Consider the following 20,691-nt stretch of genomic DNA (forward strand, 5'->3'; position numbering starts at 1 on the left):
TGAACTCCAATTACTTACTGAAGTAATGACAGCTGAGACATTTATGCTGAAAGATCTTTCTTTCAGCATATGAGTATGAATGGTTAGAACTCATAAAATTTTATGCAGTGCTGACACATGTAGATCTAGACACTGAAAGATGGTGGAGTTTCCATGGAGCAACCCTGAAAGATACTCATGTACTTCAACATCAGCAGGAATACGCATTTAAAAATATTTATTTCCCATTGTGGGATTGAATAGGAATTCAAAATATACTTGAAGTTTTTGATGCAGTCACTGGCTTTTTATGTTCCAGAAAACATTTTGATCAGTCCCATCTTATCCCATTACTTTTTGCCATTTTCAATTTACATTGTCCTGGAGTGACTTTATATAGTGCTTCAAATTCCTAAAATGGCTGTTTCGGCAATTTGCTTTCTGTAAAACATAAATATATCTCATGAAAATAATTTCAGGAAGAACTTTTAAAATTAATAATGGCAAGATATATTTTAGTATATGATGAAAAATGAGTTGATGTTCATTTTCTGTGGTAAGAAGATCCGCTGTTGAAATAATAATCATTTAGATATTTTCGACATATGGAAGTGTTTTCAATTTAGAGTGAAATGTTAAAAAAAAAAAGTAAAAAAAAAAAAAAGTGTAGTTGATCTTACTAATGTCCAAGTTAATAGCTTTAGGACAGGGCATAATGTATTTGTAATTCCAGCTTGCTGAGGTAAATGGCTTATTGCCTTCTCAGCTCTTACGTTGTCTTATAAGCACACTTAAATGTTTTGAAGATTAGTTTCCAATCTGATGTGTCAGTTGTCTGCAGTCACACAAACTGTAACTTCAAGGCATTTGAGATTAATCTCATCCATCAGTGTATCACTTCAGATAAACTTTCTTTTCACAAAAGATATAGGTTAGTTCTTAATGGCCTTATATTCTAATAGCGGTGTGAATGTAAGGTTGTGTTATTCTTTCACAGATCATTACCTTAAATCTAAATTGTTCGCTATGGTTTTGATTATGTATAGGAAAGCATCTGATTCAAATTATGCAGGAACTAAAAAGCTGTGTAAGAGCTTAGAGTATTTTTTGGAAGTAGAATTGTTTACCAGGTTGCTTTCATAAATGAGAGAATTGAGTTGAAATCAAGATTTTAAATTTAAAAAGTGTTGTTGTTGTTGTTGTTTTTCCCCGCCAGGAAACAACTTCAAATCTGGCTTTGTTTTACTCAGTTTTATTTGGAAATAACTGAGATAAACTTGCGTGAATCTCATAAACCATTTCTTGAAGCATTCCTAATGAATGCATCTCAGTTTGCCAGGTGCAGTTATAGGAAGAAGCAAAAAGTCAAAACCTACTGGAATCTTGCTAAATAGGTCCAGGAAGAATATAAGCCTATCAGTGTCATTTCTGTTGGGCTCACTGAAACTACATTTGATTTTTGACAAATGTGAGTCATTTGTTTCATGTTTTTGAATGATAAAGTTTAAACAGACTTTTCCCAAGGTGGTATAATGACAGACCTTCTGGTTAGTTACCTACTATATCAAAAAACACAATGTAAATGAAAACAAAACAAAAAAAAAAGCAAAACAAAAAAAAATAGTATTTTTTATAGTGACAAATAAGTTCAACTTTCAAAGTCCTTTTTTTCTTTTTTTTTTTTTTTTCTGCCTCTTCTGCTAATTTTGGTGACTTAGAAACAAAGCCAAATGATGCCGCTTTCATTTTTTACTTTTGTTGATTTTTAGTATGCTGGCTTTTAAATGGCTTGCCTGTAGGGGCTTTGATTTTTTTCCAACAGAAAAATTATCTTCCAGAAAATTCCTGAAGTTTTTGTAAAAAAATGACTATAGATTACTGTTGAAATGTATGCAGTGGCTGTTTTGGGGGCAGGAAGCCTACTTCATTTCCTAACAAGTAGTTTCTTGCAAACAGAACACTGTGGAAAGTTATTTATTGGCTTTAAAACTCATACTGTTTCTAACAAACTATGCAGTGCTGTGTTAGATTTTCCTCTAATATGCACATATGGAACATACTAGGTCTTTTATTGACTTTGCATAGTGTTTTGTACACAAGAAGACTGTAAAACTCTGTGTTAAATCTGTAAACCCACATTTCTGAATCATGAACAGTATATAGGCCATAAATGGACATGATGTCCAAAAGGCAAACTTATTGGTAAAAATAAATAAATAAATTGTGAGGAGTAGAAACTGAAATTTCACCGTGAAGAACACGACCTGGCCCAATTCCTGCACCTGAGATTTGTAATGGCAGTCCTTCATCCTGTGGTAAAATATTACATGGATACTTTTCAGCATTGTGACACACTCCAAGGTAATTATGTGGATTTGGGACAGTATTTAAAAAAGTATCTTTTGAATTCTGAAAGAGTAGATAACAGCTTTTATTACTTACTTATGTTCAAAGGTTCAAGTATCACTACTGATGATGGAAGGAAACCTAAAATAACCCTTAAGTATTCCCCCAAAGATCCAGGATTTAAAGCAGCTGAAAACTTGAATAACCTTCTTTTGTCAATGATGTAATTACTGTTGAAAAATGTCACTGCAGGTTTGTCCAAATATCTGATTTGTTTACTTAAAAAAAAAAAAATCTTCTAAATGCAAGATCAGTTTCCTCACCAACATTTTACAAGAGAAAAATGTATGTTATGTCATAATTTGAAGTTATCAACTGAGTCTTTGGGGGATCAAAGTGAAAACTCAGCTCTGGTGCACAAAAATTTCCTGTTCCAGGCCTTTTTAAGTTGTTGCAGGTGCTACTGCCTGGAATATATCCAAAGAAACTAGCTTTTGTGTGAGTAAATTAGGAATACATTTTATGTCAGCTGTTATTTATCAATAGAAGAAAAAGCTCTGACTAATGAGAGGCAATCCCATTTAAAAGTTGCGTGACATAAAGTGTTGATTTTAAGTTGTTAGCTTTTCTTCAAATCATAAGCAACCACCTGGCTGGATACTGCATCCACTGTAATTGCAGTAACAATGCTCTGTGAGACGTAAGGCAATTCTCTATTTACATTTGCTGGAGGGGAAATCCTGTGAAACTAAGGCACTATACAGAGTAAATCAATAAAATTTGAGATCTGGGAGAAGGTAAGAGGAAGTGAATGGTTGGTTTGTTTTCCATGAGTCTTTTTTATTTTTATTTTTTTATATTGCCTCCATGTAATCTAGTACTGGCAGTCATACAGGCTTGTTAATAAGGCATAATGAAGACTCAGATAGGGTTGATATGAAGAAATATATCAAGGGAACAAACTGAAAAGATGGAGGTATAACTACATAAGCAAAGGAGCAGTGTTGCCATGAGAACACAGTGATATAAACTGCCATCAGTACACCCAAATTGGACAGTGTAAAACCATGAGAACAGTGAAGATCTGGAACAAATTCCCAAGACAGTTTTATCATTCCCTCCACTCCCACTTCACTCCTGCATTCCTTCCATTTGATATTATCCTGTCCTATTACAAATGTAAACTCTCCTCAGTATCAAAGGAGTGGGTTATCACTGCACTGTACCAGGTCAGTACTTATCCCAGGAGTTACCAGAAGCACACAGTGACTTTGACAGCTGACACCTGTTGTGGAGTTGGGCAAGTAAAACTGGTCAAGAGATTTAGGTGCCAGGAACCTAAATAGTTTGGTTGTCTGTTTGGAAGGACAGCCTAGACCTATCCCTGTATGTTGGAATACAGGTTACTTATAGATATCATTTGCTTCAGTAATAGCAGAGGCAAGTGCTTTCTAAGATAGACTGCAGACTAACACATTTACCTGATGTTGTTCATGAGATCTTCACAATGGCAGAATGACTGAGGAAAGCTGCTGGAGCTCAAACCCATACTATTTAGCATGATGTAGACCGTATCATTTGCAGCCACTGTTCCTCACCTTATTCCAAGTGCTCTTGTAGGCCACCAGTGTAGACATCAGCTGTAAAATGTCAGGAAGCTAATAGTCTCACAATATGTAGTACAATATCGATGTGACAAAATATTGTTCTTCAGAGCTGTGAAAGCTTATTTTGGTATGGGCAGATCCAAGATATCCAAACAGTGTTCTTTAAAAGTAATACAATTAAGGTAGCTGGGTGAAACACACAATCTCAACTGCATTGACAACTAGTTTTAGTCTAAGTTGAGCAATTATCCTTTTATAATGAGGTCTCTGACTAAGATTTCTTATTGAGAGGGTCAGAGTAGTTCCAGATTTATATCCCTAGAAAGATACAGGGCCTGTCAGAGAAGTCATCAAAGTTATTCAGAGTTCAGAAACAAAATAGTGTATTTCTGAGACATGCCTTTGGTTTAGGCCAAGTTGGCAAATCTGTCATTTTTATTTTAAAATTATCCTCTACTTCCACAAGAGTGTATAAAATGTCAGAAAAAAAAAAAAAAAAACACCTAGTACCCTTCTAATTTTGTGCAAGAATATTTTTTGTTCCTGTTTTTCTCTTTTCACAAGTTTAAATGTGAACTGAAACTCTTCAGATTTCTAGTGCAGCTAACTTTCTAGCAAAGTCTGTAGCCATGAAACACACTTAATCTGTTTTAGCTAATACTAATAATGAGCTACTAGGGAAGACAGAGACATTTTCATCATGTGCATGAGTTTCATTTTATGCCAAGTATCAAAATCATCAATGCTTGCATAATTTCACTGGTTTTTTTTGTTTGTTTGTTTGCTTTTTTGTTTTCTAATTTTGTCAGTGTAGAAGTTCTTCTAATCCAAATTCATTGCACTTTGTAGCAGATGGTAAGAATTAAAGATCCTATACAGAACTTCTGTAACAACTATTCTTCCATTTCCTTTATTGGAGCTTGAAATTTTAAGGTTAAAAGGGGTAGTCATGTATACATTTTCATTATAACTCCAACGAATATTCAAGAAAGTGATTTTTTTTTTTTCAGAAACTTGGCAACCAAACAAAACATCTTAAATAGATCTTTAAAAACAATCTTTAATTAAGCATTTTATTTAAGAGAATGTGTTTTCATTCCCTGAGGAAGTCAGATCATCCACCACCATACAATGTGAGAATCTTCTCCTCCCTGCCAAGATAATCTTTTATTTTACTTTGCCTTCCGCTTTCAATTACTTAATAATGTCTTTGGATTTATGCTAGAAAATTCTTTTGTAAGTTCCCAGGGGAAAAAAAAAAAAAAAAAAAAAAAAAAGACTACTTCCTCTTTAGAGTTTGTGGGAGGTTTTATTGAGTCAACTGAAGTCTGGTCTTCTGCTATTACTATTTGAATTTTGCAGGTATTTTGGATCTCTGTGTCTCCCTTAAAATAAGAAATAAATGTTGTTTTCTATTGCACTTCACTGGGAAAGAATAATGTAAAATTTCAGTACTGATCAGTGATGACTGTAATGGAACTTTACAAGGAAGAAAAAAAAAAATCTCTTGCTGGTACTTACGGCCTAAAAAGGCTATGCTATATACAGGACCTATGAAGTCCTCATAATCTCTGATTTTAACTTAACAGGAAGATTTCTTCCAAAATACATCTTTTGTTATTATTATTATTTTTAGCCTTTCTTCGTATTTAAATGTTTCTGTACATAGAACTCTTGGTTTTTGGCAGAATTAGAATGCCATCTGATGGATGAAAATCAGTAAATATTTATATATATTTATATATATTTATTATATTATATTATATTATATTATTATATATATTATATTAATTATATTATATATAATATTATATATTATTTTATATTATAATTTATATATTATATATTATTATATTATTATATATAATATATATATATAATATCATATATTATATTATATTATATTTATATATTTTATTTAAATATTTATACTCTGTTAGCATAAGCTTCAGAGGCAACATCCATATATTATTACCTGTCTCTTGGTAACTTCACTTCCCAGTGTTTGGGAACCAAACAAACTGGCTGTCATCCAGGACAGATTTAGGTTGCAAGGAAACTGCCTGAATCCCTGATTGTCAAGTGAGATTAAATAGTGGACAAAATTTGTTATGGAACAGATAACATTTTTGAAGAGCCAAAGTCAACATTTTTAGGGTAGCCAAATATTTTACATAGGTATCCTTGGAGGGGTAGAAAATTAATAATTTATACATTAAAAACACTATTTTGTAGTCTACCAAATGCAATTACAAAATATCTGTATCGCATTGATTTGCAAGGCAAACTCTCTATCAGTCTACACTTCCTCTTGCTTATAATGTCCATCTCGGTTCTGGTTGAAACACAAAACCAAGCACAGCAGGATAGTGCCTTACTAAGTGCAAAAATAGCATATTGGCTGGAGCAGCCTGCTGCTTTTGCATCTGTCAAGAAGAGCTAGAAAGGATAAATGATGATAGCAATAGGCCTCAGTTTGCATGAAACAAAGTTGACACATTGTCTGAGGAGCTTCCTAGGTTTCCCAAGATCTGGATTGTGGGAAAGAATAGTGAGATTCATCATTTTCTCAGCACAATAAGACCTTGTATCCTAAAGTTGTCTATCTCAGGAAGAAGATGTTCATATCTTTGCAGAACTAGGGAATGGTTTCTCCTTCTGACTCAGGAACATAGTGAAGAAAAGGTAGTTCTATATTAGCGTTCAGCAGGTTTAGAATATTTTTATCCCTTGACTCAAATAGAGTGATTTCTGATTCATTGACAGTGTAGCTTGGAAGGAAACAAGGTTTATAAGCATCTGGATACAGCAACTGGCTTTTCCTTTTCACATGCAACTGGTGGAGTCCAGCAAGTGCCACTTTGGCATTCTGCCATCTAATGGACAATTAGCTGAAAAATACTGGTTTTATCAGTTGTCATTAGGCATTCCTGAAGTCACCCACTGGAAAATAAGTGAATCTGTAAAGGTTAGGGGGAAGAGTTTTTATGGTTGGGAACTTTATGGAAAGTCAAATATAGGATGTTACACATAAATGAAACAGCTATGAAAGCAGGTTGCCTGCTCAATTCATCTGAATGTAAGGGGCAAGAGTACCTTTTCCTACTTATGTTTGTAACAATAACTCATTAATTTCCTTCCTCTTTACCCCCTATAGTACATTCGTGTCATGTATTTTGGATAGTATATGCAGAATTAGGTAGAAAAGTTTTCTGCATTTTTTAACTAACTGGATATATGTTCCAATATCCAATGTCTAAAGAACTTCACAGCTTACTCAGCAAGAGTAACTGGTCTTTCTGTAGCCTCTGTTTAAATCAGAATCCAAATAAGTCGCATTGATGCTCTCTAATGAATTTTGTTTACTTTTATCATCATTCTCCCTACTACATCAATGTTGAAAAAATGAAGAATAATATCAGTCACTAGAAAAGTATGCATCTGCTTTTTGTAATCATAACAAAGCATTTAGGGCGTGATCCAGAGATTCCTAGTTGTCTCATCCCAGCAGGGTGACTCACTTAGCTGGAGATAGGCTCCGTTTTGTTCAATGGACTGCCAAAAGGTTGTTCAAGAAAACTCTCATGTTGACTGGGGAGCTTCCCAGAAGTCAGGGTGCCCAGATGGAGTAGCATGTGCAAGACGAGGATACACATAAACGTTCTGATGCCTGTGCAGTGAATGTGTGTGTGTGTTTTTGTTTTTTTTTTCCCCCTCCTCTACATAACAATTTTCCAGTGTAAAATGCACAATTTTTCTGAAAAAAAAGGGGGTGAGGGGGGAAGAGAGGGGGAAGCAGTTAGAAATACTTGTGTATCCCCATTTTTCTCCTTCTAATGAGGAAGGTGTCACAGGTGGAAAAGTACCTTCTTTGGTAATTAGGAGGTAGACACCGTACAAACAGATCCCAGTTCCTGTGAGCTGAAATTACTGTGGTTGGTGGAAATTTCTCCTAGATCTGCCACTCGTTAGTGACCACCTTAATCTATAGGCTATTATACTCTGTGAGACTAGTACCAGCCTTCTGAAGGACAGTAAAGGTTGCATACTGGACTTAGTGCTATGCATTATTCAGCATTCATGCAATGGCTCCTCTAACTACACTGAAGTTATCTCCTAGGTACCTGAGAGTATGTAGGAAATTTTCCAGTTCAAAACTTATTTGCCAAAATTAGTTGGTTAAAAACAGTTTTTCCATGTCTTTGTCTCTAACACAGCTAAATAACTACCTACATTAGTAGGCATATCAAATATTTATTGTACTTTTATGCTTCTGGATACTTTTTTTTGTGAAAAAAAAAGAAGGCAAGAAAGATCTTTTCTTCCTATTTTCATTTTCTGTTTGTATCTTATTACAAAAGGCTTTTTAAGATATGAACATTAAGTTAGCTATCCATTTTTTAGGTACAAACATTAAGTTAGCTATCCATGACTGACAAACCGATGCTGTCTATAGCAGAGGTTCACAAGCTGTGCCTCAGCAAAGCAGCATGAACAAAGCTGCCTGAGGAGCCAATATTAAGAGATGTTCCTACCCCAGCACTAGAAGAAATAAAACAAACAAACAAACAAACAAAAACATTTGGAAAGGTTGGCTCAGGGTGAATTCTGTTCTACATTGTCAGCTAACCCTGCTTCAGCTGTGTCTTATTTGTGGTTAATTGGTTTACTCAAGAAACTGGAGTGAAAAGTTCTGTGGCTAACTTGCTCTGAATGCAAGAAATTGTAAAATGTAGAACCTGTTCATCTGTGCAGTTGTTATCTCTTCCTGTGCTTAATTATTTTTTCATTTTATTATTTCCATTTGTTTTTGATGATTTCTTCCTAGTTATAATTAAAATTGTTTTCAGTATGAACTACATATTTGGAAATATCCAGACTTGCCAATGTTTTACTTATTTAGCAATATGTTTTTCCCCTTTCTGCTTTTTCACTTAAGAATCTAGCTGCACATTAACCAGGGTAATTGAATATCTTTGATATCAAACTGTGAAAAAGTTGCAAAGACATTCATTCATCAGCCTTTGTCAACACTCCAGATCATAAGCGAACGGCCTGAATGAAAAAGTTGTTGATTTACAACTGAAAGGACAGCCTTCAACACACTGGATTGCTAGCTAGGCTTCTAAAAAGCTGTTAATTGAAATTATAGATTGTGGCAATGATAAAAATCTTTTGCAGAATGATCAGACGTGTATAATACAAATTTTTAATTTGAATTATCCTTGCTAGTCTAATCATTACGTTTTTATTTTCCCCTTTCCAAAAGCAACTTCTGGAAATCTCTTAAATTCAGCATTTAAGAGATTTCAGAACATGAAAACTATTGAATAACACTGACTTTTTTGAAACTAATATAGAACAAGGCCCTGTGGTATAGGGGTGCTTATGATAGGTAATGTGATGATGTGTGATTAAATCCTGTGGCCAGCTTTGAAAATACCATTTTAGCTGAGAAGTAATTATAAATGGAAATCTGTTATGACTGTTGTGTGGGTAACTCATTTATGCTTAGTAAAGTGTAAAACTGGAATCTCTATTTATAAAGCTGTTGTTTAAGCTTCCCTTTTGTTCTGCCTTTGATTTAATTCAGTCTATTCAAGTTTTGCTCAAACAGCAGGTTTGGTCATTAGTAAATAACACAGAAATAGCGTAGCTTTTTGATCTCTTCAGTCCTTACGAACAATGTGGCTATAGGCATGTGTAATATAAATATTTCGTAAGTGCAAATAATTAAAAGATTTTGGATGATAGACATGTTGAAACTAGCAGTATTTTTCAGACCTTCAGTTCCTGTTGGATGACATAGGACAAATAAGCAAGAAAAGCCTCAAATCATCTCAAAATTTACAACACATTTGTTTTTAATAGCAGTTATAAAAATGACTGTGTTTTTAAATCCCATTACTTCCCTGGGCCAAAAAACATTGCGTTCTTATTGATTTGCATAATTACGAAATAAGTAGAGATTTTTAAACTTCATTTATGGATTGTCCTTTTGCATCACAAAGTATGAAAATTGACAAGATGCATCAGAGCTCTAGTTTTATTTAGAATGTGCTGCTGTTTGTTTTCATATTACTGAGTTGATCTGGAAAACAAACAAACAACACACTATTTTGAATGAATGAATTTTGTTACTTTTCTGATTTTTAGATTGTTAGGTCAAATTCTGTGCTATGATGCTGACACAAGTCAGAGAACAAATTCCGTCTTCCTTTACTTACTTCTATCTTTCTCAATTCTGAAGAACCAAATAAAGATATCAGTGACTTCTGGCATGGACTCCATCTCCAAAGAACAAATCAGTAAAACGTCCCTGATCCTCGGGAAGTGTAATTGTTAGTGACTGTTTAACTCTGAAGATAAAACAATACATATATATATATAATATACATATTTATTACATATATATTATGTATATGTATATTACTTGAAAACAGTATAGCTAGTCCATTTTATTATCCAAATCTATTGTCTTTTCTAAAATTTTGTACAAAAAAATTGCAGTGGGAAAATAGTCTCTTAACTGAGGTCCCCTTTGGTTTCCTCTTCAATTCTGCAACTTATGTGAAGAGGGGAAGATGTTTCTCTGACCACTTAAAGCTAGTTCTCTTCCTAAGCTTTGAGCTCATATACACAAATTTTGCAAGGAGCTCTCAAAGGTCCTTTCAGAGACTGACAGCATCCTGGTCACTTCCATATGCAAAATAGAGAGCAGAGAAACAAACACAATGAGGTTGGCCAAATTACTCAAGAGGAGGAAAATCAGCAGAATTAGGCCCCCACATTCCAAGTCTCACTACCCTTTCATCAGAAAGCCAGAAATAGACACAGAGTTGTTGTCTTTTGTGTCTCTAACATCACTCTGAGCCTGAGAGCTTCATCTCCCAAGAGCTTGGATTGTTTCTGTTTGCACAATTTCAAAGCTTCGTATGGTGTATTTTTTTTTTTAAGAGTATTAGGTACCTCACTTCACACTACTTCTACTATTTTCTCCCAGTGATTATTTGTACAAATATAACCAGGCATTTCTGCTGTCTCTGTGTATGGGTACTCACTCTTCCATGGTTTCGTAATTAGCTGTATCAGAAAGCTGGCCTGCTTGAAGGAGAGTGCAGAGTAACAAGAATGGAAGTTGACTGCTTGTTACAGCTTACTCAGCCATCTCACTAGTGACAGCGTGGGAGAAGAGAAGGCAAGAGGCCAGACTATCCTTTTCAGCTGCAGCCCACACTGAAGTTTTGCCTAAATAAGTCAGAAAGCCATAGTCTAAGAAAGCAATTGACAAGTTTTACTTGAGATATAAGATATATATAAGATTTAAGATAGAGAAGAGAGAGATTTACTTGTTGATTAACAATTCTGGGTAAAGTGCCTGGCACTGCTTCCTCATGTTAATAATGTACCTCCCAAGCAATCTTAATTTTCATGCTTCTTTAGCCCTTCTAGGTTACTCTAATGATATTCAGTACTTTAAATCTGTAATTTTATCTCTCTGCTTTTGTAGAGAACTTCATCCCTGCTGTTTGATTTGCTTTGGTTTTAAACTGAGGGGTGAAGAAGTCCAGGCTGAAGGTGTGAGCCTTCTACCTGATGCAGAGAACAGATGGGCCTGAGATGTGTCACAATTCGTGCAGAAGCAAATGCTGGTCCCAGTCCTGCCCTTTTGGAGGCTTGGGAGCCTGCACAGGCAAATTTCATACTTGCAGTATATGTACACATCATTGACTCTTGCTGACAGCTTCAGTCAGCTGGCACAAGAAGCTTTATAACCAGAGGCAACTTTTGATTATCCATAACTTGGATGATTTAACATTCTGGAAATAAAGATCTACAGCTTAAACTTGGCACAGGTCTCCGTGGAAAACCAGCAAAGCAAAGGAACAGCAGAAGGTGATGGAAGTTCAGGCAAGGTAGACAAGGAGACACCCAGGTGCATCACAGCTAGTTCTAGTTATCTGTTCTGTCCAAATCTCACAAGCCTGTTTAAGTACATTACATTGTTCTTCCAGTAGGATTTAGTGAGAAAGGTTGTTTCAAAGCCAAGCTACTGCTCCTGATAGGCCAGGGTATGTCACTTAGAAAAAAAAGTATGGTATTGCTGTTTGAGACCTCAGTATTTGGGCAGAGTCCAGTTATGGTTTTGCTTACAGTTTAAGTTTGTAAATGTAATGGCTGTGATAAAAACTTTTGCCTTTTATCTTGCTGTGGTCTGTTACCATTTTGTTCCTTGTCATCCATTATCACATTAGAGACACAGGTTTATTGAATACTTTATCAGATGATAGACAAGCATTTAGTTAGTTTTATGTTGATGATGAAGAATATAGTGATTTTTTCTCTTCTTTGGTATCTGTTAACTTTGCAGAATCTTACCTAGGCAATTAAGTCCAGCAGGATTCTGTGCAAGCAATCTGATGGCTCAATAAGAAATTTTCCATTATTACTCTAAAGAAGCTTTCTTCCAGAAAAGATCAATTAAGTGCATTTCTGTGGACCCCTGCCATACTGCAGCAGTATGAGTACATGCTCATGAAAGATGAAAAGTATTGTTGCATCTTGACTTCATATATGAAAAGCATTACTACAGTCTCTTATTACTTCATGTTTGGAGATTTCTCACTTTTTTATTTTTCATTTTTTATTTTTTTATTAAATATAGACTTGGATTATCACTTGCTTTTGTCTTCAACTACTCCTACTTAATCCTCTTGTCAAAGCCCAAAGTTCCTGCGGGAATCCAGTGACAGATGATGTAAATGACATTGCAAAATTGGTAAGTAGCTTTTATTTTAAATTATTCTTTATGTTAAACAATAATCACTGGATAATGGCCTTACATTTTTAAGGAAAGTTAACAAATCTAGATTAGAACTAGAGAAATACTTAAAAAAAAAATCCATTAACATCTGTCACTTGATCAAAACCAAAACCTTTATTGCAGAGAATGGAAAATAGTTTCAGTGTGTATAACAGGTGATTTCTTTGACCAATTTAGAATATATATATGTATGTGTTTTGTTGTCTCCAAACTCCCATAAAAACTGTCAAAAGTTTTGATTCCTCACACATTCTTTGGGAACAGACTGTTTCCCATGTAGATGAAAGACTGCTGCCTTTGTGTTGTTGACATGTAGGGAGTAGACTGATGACAAACAAAATGAAAATGAAACACAAGTCTCTACCTTAGTTTTATGGGAAACTTGTGCCATATATAAACAATAATGTGATATTAAATATCTTTGTGGCAATCAAAGCAATAATGACTGAACAACTCTTATAATCTTAGGTGTGAGTAGGCTACAAAGAATATTATATATTTCTGTTTCCACTTGCATTGTCATACCAAGAAGTTTAAATCTGAAGGATTGACAGCTGCCTCTGTAAATCAACTTAAGTACATTTTAACTGTTACTTAGCTGAACACTGCATTCACCTGAAAAACTGCATCTTCATGTGTGAAGTCAGTTGGTGTTTAACTCCACTGAAGTCATTGATTATGTTGACTTACAGTACCACAGGATCTAGCACCAGTGTTTTTAAGAAATATTATGTACTGAACATTTAAAAAGCATACCCGCACTTACATATTGTCTTCAGCTGAAAATTATGGCTGTGTTGTGGAGAAACAGTTTCAAGACTGGAGTTTGTGCTATCAGACACTTAATTTGGAGTCCCTTGCATTTGCTGCCAGTGCAATGTTCTTAACTTGTTTTCTTTGGGCGTTGTTATATGCATTGGCACATAGTGCAAATCTCTGGGAGTCCTCTATAGTCCTTCTCAAATGCTTACTGCTTCACATTAGTCCCTTTAGGCATAAGTCTGAAGTATTGGCATGTTTTTTCAAGATAATATTTCATCTCCTGAAAGAGTATTAAGCTTTGATTTAAAACTGTTGAAAGCATGACAGAACAACAAAAATCCTGTGAGGGCTGATGAAATTGTCTGGGACAAGGTTAGCAATAACTTTTTGTCAATTATATATCCACAGAACACATGATTTGACTTTCCCTTTAGTACAATTTAAACTTCAAGTATGTATAAATACAGATAACAAAAATTTGTCTGCAGCTTGAGCAATCACACTTTCCTTTTATGATATATTATGACATACACCTAATACTACAAAAATCAAGTTTTTTTTTTGTTTTGACTGTGATTTTTCCATATCATATTCCTGCATCTTCCTCCTGTCTAGTCCAGCAACTGCAGTTCTTGCAAATACCCCTGCAGTGCTGTTTCCATACCCCCACCCTCCTTCACACCTTCTTGCCTCTCTCCATATACAACTTTATTGCTAGTTCCCTCCCATGGCCACTGGGCATGAGGCCTACCTGGGCAATGTTCTGAGCTCCTACCAGGCTCATATCCCCTTTTACTTGGGCTGCTGGCTGAAAGGAAGAAGTTCACATGGCGAATGTTTTGGTGCATGTGCACTGCTTGTCCTGGAAGAAAAACCCCGCCTACTGTCTGGCTTGCACTGCCCTTCTGATGCTGCCAAGACTGAGCAGAATGCAGCTGGGCTGACCTCTGCCACTCCTCAGTGAAGATGCAGTACTGTTGTTCTCCTGACTTACCTATATGCCTTTCATATCTCTTTATAGAATGCAAAATTTTGGTGAAGTTAGCTAAAAGCTTCAAAGATATTTTGGGTGTTAGAAATAACAGACAGATGCAGAGAATGCCAAGGCTGAACGCCAGACACCTGAGTTCTCTTTGTTTTAAACTTGTGTTTGAAAATGTTTTGATGAGACTCTGTTTCCCTGTTTTGTCTGTGTATATTAATATTTGCATGAATTTTTTTTTTTTTTTTTTTTGTGCAGAAATAATTTCTATAAAGCCTGAACTGAAGAGATAATGTGGAAATAACTGTAGGATCTTAAATTTAGCACAAGAACTCTTGGTTTTAATTAGACTGACTAGTTTTATAAGAGAAGCAGAAACTCACAGAGAATGCTGACTAACCATATTATCTAGCTGAAAAGCACACTGTTATTCCTAATACTGTTAAAACTATATTTGATATACATTTGTTATCAAATTTTTGACAGAAAATCATGGCTGCATCATGAAGCTTTCATCACTGAAAGCAACAATGTCTACCTGAACTCCTAAATGATCTTTTCTTCCCATCCCACTTCTATTAGTCTTAGGAAGTGTCTACATAAACCACTGTGTGCGCGCTGTGGAATGGTTCCTGAATCACTTTAAAAAAAAAATTCTAGCCTAGGTGCTGGCATTCTCAACATGGCTATGTACATTTGGTATGGGTAAACGTCTGTAGTTCTTCTAATACCTGGAGCAGACCACTGATAATTGTAGCATTTCTGCATAGCACTGTATTTTACTATATTAGCATATCTGGATTAATTAAAGAGAAACATTGTTTTCAGAATGGATGGATAGCAATAGATTTGGAAACAGTTTTTCAAGAAGTATTTGTTTTGTATTTATGATTTTTTTAATGTTATATGGAGTATATCCTTAGTATATACCATATGGGCTCCAACATGTTTGCTTAAAAATATAGTTCAGGCACGGCCTATGACTCTTGTAAATTACTATAAATATTTTCTACCACATCTGCATTTTGAAACAAAATATGCTGATTGAATTGAGAAATGATATTCTGAAGATTTAAGTCTTCAGCGTTAGACATAGCCTCCATAGGTGACTGAGTTCTTTATAGGTCTTTATAGATCTATTTCTTCACTGATCCAAAGAGTTTATGCCAGTAGAATATTGTGCCTTTAATCACTTTCTTCCCCTTTCACACTGAGAACAAAGTGTAGGGCTTCCCAGAAGGAGCTGGGGATTTCACAGAAGCTAATATTATTGTATGTACTGTTACTGCCCATAGTTATTGTGATGTTATTATACAAAGGCTTTTAGTAGATCTTTATCATGCTTGCTGAGAGCAATATGGCAGTCATTTCTACAGGCTTTATTCTTGGCCACACTGGCATATTCTCTGGACTCTTTTGTTCAAAGTCATGTGTCTAGTTCAGTATCTCTGTGAGATAACTTTCTGTTCAGCAGTAATACTCAGGTACCATCATTTATCTTAGGATGTTGGCCTGTCTTCCTCACAAACATTCAGACATCAGCTTAGATTCTGTATGGACTGAATCTTCCACATGGGAGGGTTATGAGCTCTTCATCTCCCCCAGATGTTATCCTTTCCTGGGCCTTTTTCTTCTCACTGTAAAGTAATAACACTCTATCTCCCCAGCTATTCAGGTCTATAATAAAGGTGTCCATTTTGGCTCTTGCCACTTCTCAAATGCTTATTAAGTTCACTTCTAATGCCTTTTTTTTTTTCCCGTCATAAAAGGAAAAAATTGTTTATGTATCTTTCTGTATATACAAAAACATCTTTCTTCCAGATTCTTTAGTGAATTAAAATCCAGTCTACTGAAAAGTCTTTTTCTGGCTTCAGCCTCTATAATTTTGCCCTCTGTCTGTTCATCATGCTGTTCTGACAATATATCTTCTACTTATTTCCCTCAAGCTGTTTATCTTTTGTTTTATGATCAATGGCAAGCTTCTTGGTTTGTCTTCAAAGGCACTATTTACACTGCCTGTGAAGTTGTAACACATTCCGGCTTTGCACACTTGTTGTAGCATCTCCTAAATATTTCCTGGTTTCTTGTGGCTGTGTTCTGTTAAACTATCGTATTCCAGGAACATGAGAAGAACATTCCCCAGTCAACACTTTCTGTGAATATAAATCAGGCATGTCTACTAAGCCAATGCTGGTGGAGAATAAATAAGACACACTGTGCAGTGACTGAAAATGTGGTTCATTAGCTTAATCAACTTTATGTTGAATAAGAAACTCAGGACAGATGTATGGTGTAACTTGCTTTCAGTGGTGTTAAACTGTATTTTCACTAGCATCATACTAGACTCTTAGCAAAAGCTATAATCAGAAAGGAGGAAGAGATTTGATAAAATTAAGGTTTCTGAATATTAACAAACTGAAGACCAAAACAGACTATTAATACAAAAATTGCTTGTAGTATTTTCTGTAAGATTACATTTATTGAAATCTTTATAATATATTTTTGTAGTATGTAGAAGGTGTCCTAAATAAAATCATTTTAAGAAGAAAAGAACAATTCAACAATCTTTTTATTTTTAAATAGAAAGAACTTTAAAAGAACATAGTTTCATACCTATAGAGAATTAAGGTATTTAGAGAGTATTCATTCTGCATCACTAATCATTTGAACTGCTGCCTCTTTTTTAATGAAGGTGTCTGGAGGAAAACACATTACTTGATGAACAAATGTTCTGTATTATAAAACTGTAATTGCAACACCTGTCGGTAAAGCCTGTCCCCATTGTTCTTTTCAGCATAGTAAGTCAGCATAAAGCTATGGTACTACATTACTGTAATTGTGGCTTTGATTTTGCATAAGAATTAAGCAGTTGTTCAGTGTATAGTGTATATGTTTGTTAAATATGAATATCAAGCCTAAATATAAGTAGAATTTTTACTGAGCTATGGAGCGCATATACAGCGTACCTACGTATTACGGGTTCATTCATTAACAATATTTAAAGTATTCACCTCTTCTTCTGTGATCTACTTCTCTAAAATATTTTCTTTTTCTTCTGAATTTTGGCAGCCCAAACAATACTCAGCATTAACTAACCAGACTGTTCAAGATGTTGTTTCAAACACCTTGCTTTCACATTGCATCTTTGCTGGAAATGTGTACTTTACACTCTGCAACATTTATTTTTAAATGAATCCAACTCTACTGAGTGAAGGGGTTAAAAAAAAAAAAAAGAAAAAAGAAAAAAAAAAAAGGGATCCAGTGTTTTTATCCTGTGCAGATAATCTGCCGCTATGGATGTAAGAAGTATGAACGGAAATCGTTAACATGTTGTCTTAAGCCAAATGATAAAGATTTAATTAACTGCTTCATTAGTAGATGAGGTAAAGTAGATTGCAGAGATGATGGACAGAAAGTGGAAGCTCCTGCAGAAAAAGAAAAGCTGAGGATGCAAAGAGGGAAGAAGCAGATGTATTCAAGATGGGAAAAAAAATGGGAATGATGATGAGAGAAATGAGAGAAATGGAAAAAGAAAGTAAGTTTTTCCATCATGTGCCTCTGAATAAAGAAGGAATCATTTACAACAGCAAATGGTAATATTTACTGTAGACTTACTTTATCGTTGATCTCCATATAAAAAATAGTGATATTTAAGCTTGTTTCCATAAAATTTCCAAGAGCAGTAACCCTCATATCAAAGCGCTTGACTGCAGACATAGGTTACCTCTCCTCTGTTCTGCTGTTGTGGTGAAAGAGTAGTTTATGGAACTGAAACCACTTTTACATCTTTTTTTATCTCCCCATCTATGTTTTCATGAGCATATTTCAAAAAGTATATTTGGGTTATGCAATGTTAACAGTGCTGTATTAAATACTCAAACCTCTGTATGTCAAAAGGAATCTTACATTCCCCAGTTTGAGATTTTGTTACACCTAGGAATATAGAACTTAATATTGCTTTTATATGAATTTAAAGACTTAAGTTCCCTGTTCTTCATGTCTGGAAAGAATATTTTGTTCTCAGAGCCTGATAAAATTTCTACAACTATACCAACCACTAAATCAGAGAAATTTGGTGGACACTTTAATTGCAGTGTAGGGTTATTTTTGTTGTACATGTTACTTTCCAAGACTATCATAAAAAATGTTACTCTTTTATAAAACAAGGAAGATTATGCAGGCAGGTGTTTTGTTACCCCCCCAGATTTGTCACTGTACTTTAGGCCTTGTGTAAGGGAACTGAAAGGCTGTTCCAGAGCTCAGGAAGTTTCAAGGACAGTCATGTTTCATCCTCCTTTGCTCAGACAGCTCACAGCCCTTTTGTCCATTGTGCTGTTCCTTGTTGGGAACTGCAGCAGCCAGCCACCTTGCTCAGAGCTGGTACACAGAATACTTTCTGGCTTTGTGCACAGGTGCAAAACATGTGTACAGCCATGTTTGACCCTTTTTTGGCCCATACTGTCATTCCTGCATAAGGATAATTCCACAGTTAAAAAGCAAGTGGTTAGTTTTGGATTGGTGCTTGGCCTTCAACAAAATATCAAGATTCATTTCAGGAAAGCAAGACAGCTGAAATGCACAGCTTTAGTTCATACATGTTCTTCACTCTTACATCAGGGGCTCTACCCTGTTTGCTGTGAGTGAATTGGGAAGTCAAACTGGTACTCAAATTTAACTCCCTCACTTTGACTAAGCTCTCATCTTTTACCATCAGCAGAGCATCTGGCATGTGGAGTTCAATCAATAAAACTTTAACAAGTTGTTATGTCTTGAGGTAGGGCATGTACTTTGTGTTTGACACCTTCCCCCCTCACTGATCTTCATTTTTAATAATAAGTTCAAAAATATCTTTTCTGATTCACAGTCTGTCAAGAAAAAAAATATCTGAGACTGAGCTCTGTTCTCCAGCTTTGTTTGAGGAGCTGTAAGAGCTCTTGGGCAGTTATATTTTTTAGCTATGCACGAAAAAGTGCTTGACAGGCTCTGATGCCAGTAAAGTAGATTGTATACATAATGCATATCAATTCTTGTAGTGTTCATTGATTTGGAACAAATTTAATCTTCCAGTGACCTTTCTTAAAGAACAGTAGTTTTGCTGACATTGCTAAGTACTGAATCCCACTAGAGTGAGTAGGGGAAACTTTGCACATAGAGTAGCATCTTCATTATCTTTGCTGGTTGAAGTGCTGCTAATCCTACCTCTCTAGGCAAGCAAAGGAAGCTGGAAAGAAACTGCATTATCTATTAATGTATTATAATGTCAGGGTGGTTTTAGAGCAAGAAAAAAAGTGTGGATAAGAATTTAGAATAAATCAGAGAGTTTCAAGATGCTCTAAAGAAAGAACAAATGCATTGCAATAATTTTCACTATTTTTAGTATCTTGAATCAATTCCTCAAAACTCCAGGTAAACAGAATTTGAAATAGAGATTTTTAGTGTCACTTCTGCAGCTGCTGCTTTGGGAATGTGTGGTTATAAAAATTAAAAAAAATAAATAAATTGATCTATGGAAACGAATTAATGATGGTTATTTGTATAAAACCTGTTTTTTTATTACTGTGGGAGAAAGCTAGAGGTCATTGAACTGAGGGACTGTGTTTCAGTCCATGGTGTAAAAGAAAATAAAAAATGCTTGGAAGTTGCTAGTGACTGACATAAGTATTATCCTTGATCGTTTCTTGAACCTGAACATTTTGAAATTGTTGTTTCAATTTTTAATTGAAACTAAATTTTAATTAACAATAAAACATTCTGTTGTGTCAAACAAAATATTACCTAAAAACTGCACAAAAAGAAAAAAATCACTTTGCTGGTTGCTATAGCAGCAGAAGCAGAAACAGACATGACAGATTGATCTTTAACCCAAAGAAGCAGAAATGCTTTGCTGAACAAAGTGTACATTCTACTTCAAAAAGGGAATTATGTATATGCTTGACATGTTTTGTCTAAATGGATTTCAAATAAGGATGAGAAGTATCCATTGAACCTTTAACCAATACAAATGAGAATAGATTTGCTGTATCACTAAGTATCATGGTACTGGTAGACCTTTTGGACAAGGTTTTTCAAGAGACTGTGGATCGTGGCAGCATATCCCCAGTCAGCACATTCCTCATATGATAGCTTATCAAGTATATCTCAGAGTAGTGTTGGAACCCATCTGTAGGAGATTGCATTTTATAGTTCAGTAA

General features: G+C 35.0%; 1 protein-coding gene across 3 annotated transcripts in view; it reads left to right on the plus strand.

Moving 5' to 3' along the window:
* KITLG (KIT ligand) overlaps window positions 1-20,691 on the plus strand; it is a 58,829-nt gene that overhangs the window by 14,383 nt on the left and 23,755 nt on the right. For all 3 annotated transcript variants that reach the window (XM_080582872.1, XM_080582873.1, XM_080582874.1), the window contains one exon: window positions 12,598-12,711. In XM_080582872.1, coding sequence (XP_080438998.1) covers window positions 12,598-12,711 — 114 coding nt within the window. The remainder of the gene's footprint in view (window positions 1-12,597; window positions 12,712-20,691) is intronic.

This window comes from Anser brachyrhynchus (genome assembly GCF_964034855.1).
Source record: "Anser brachyrhynchus genome assembly, chromosome: 1".
In the NCBI taxonomy this organism is placed as follows: Eukaryota; Metazoa; Chordata; class Aves; order Anseriformes; family Anatidae; genus Anser; species Anser brachyrhynchus.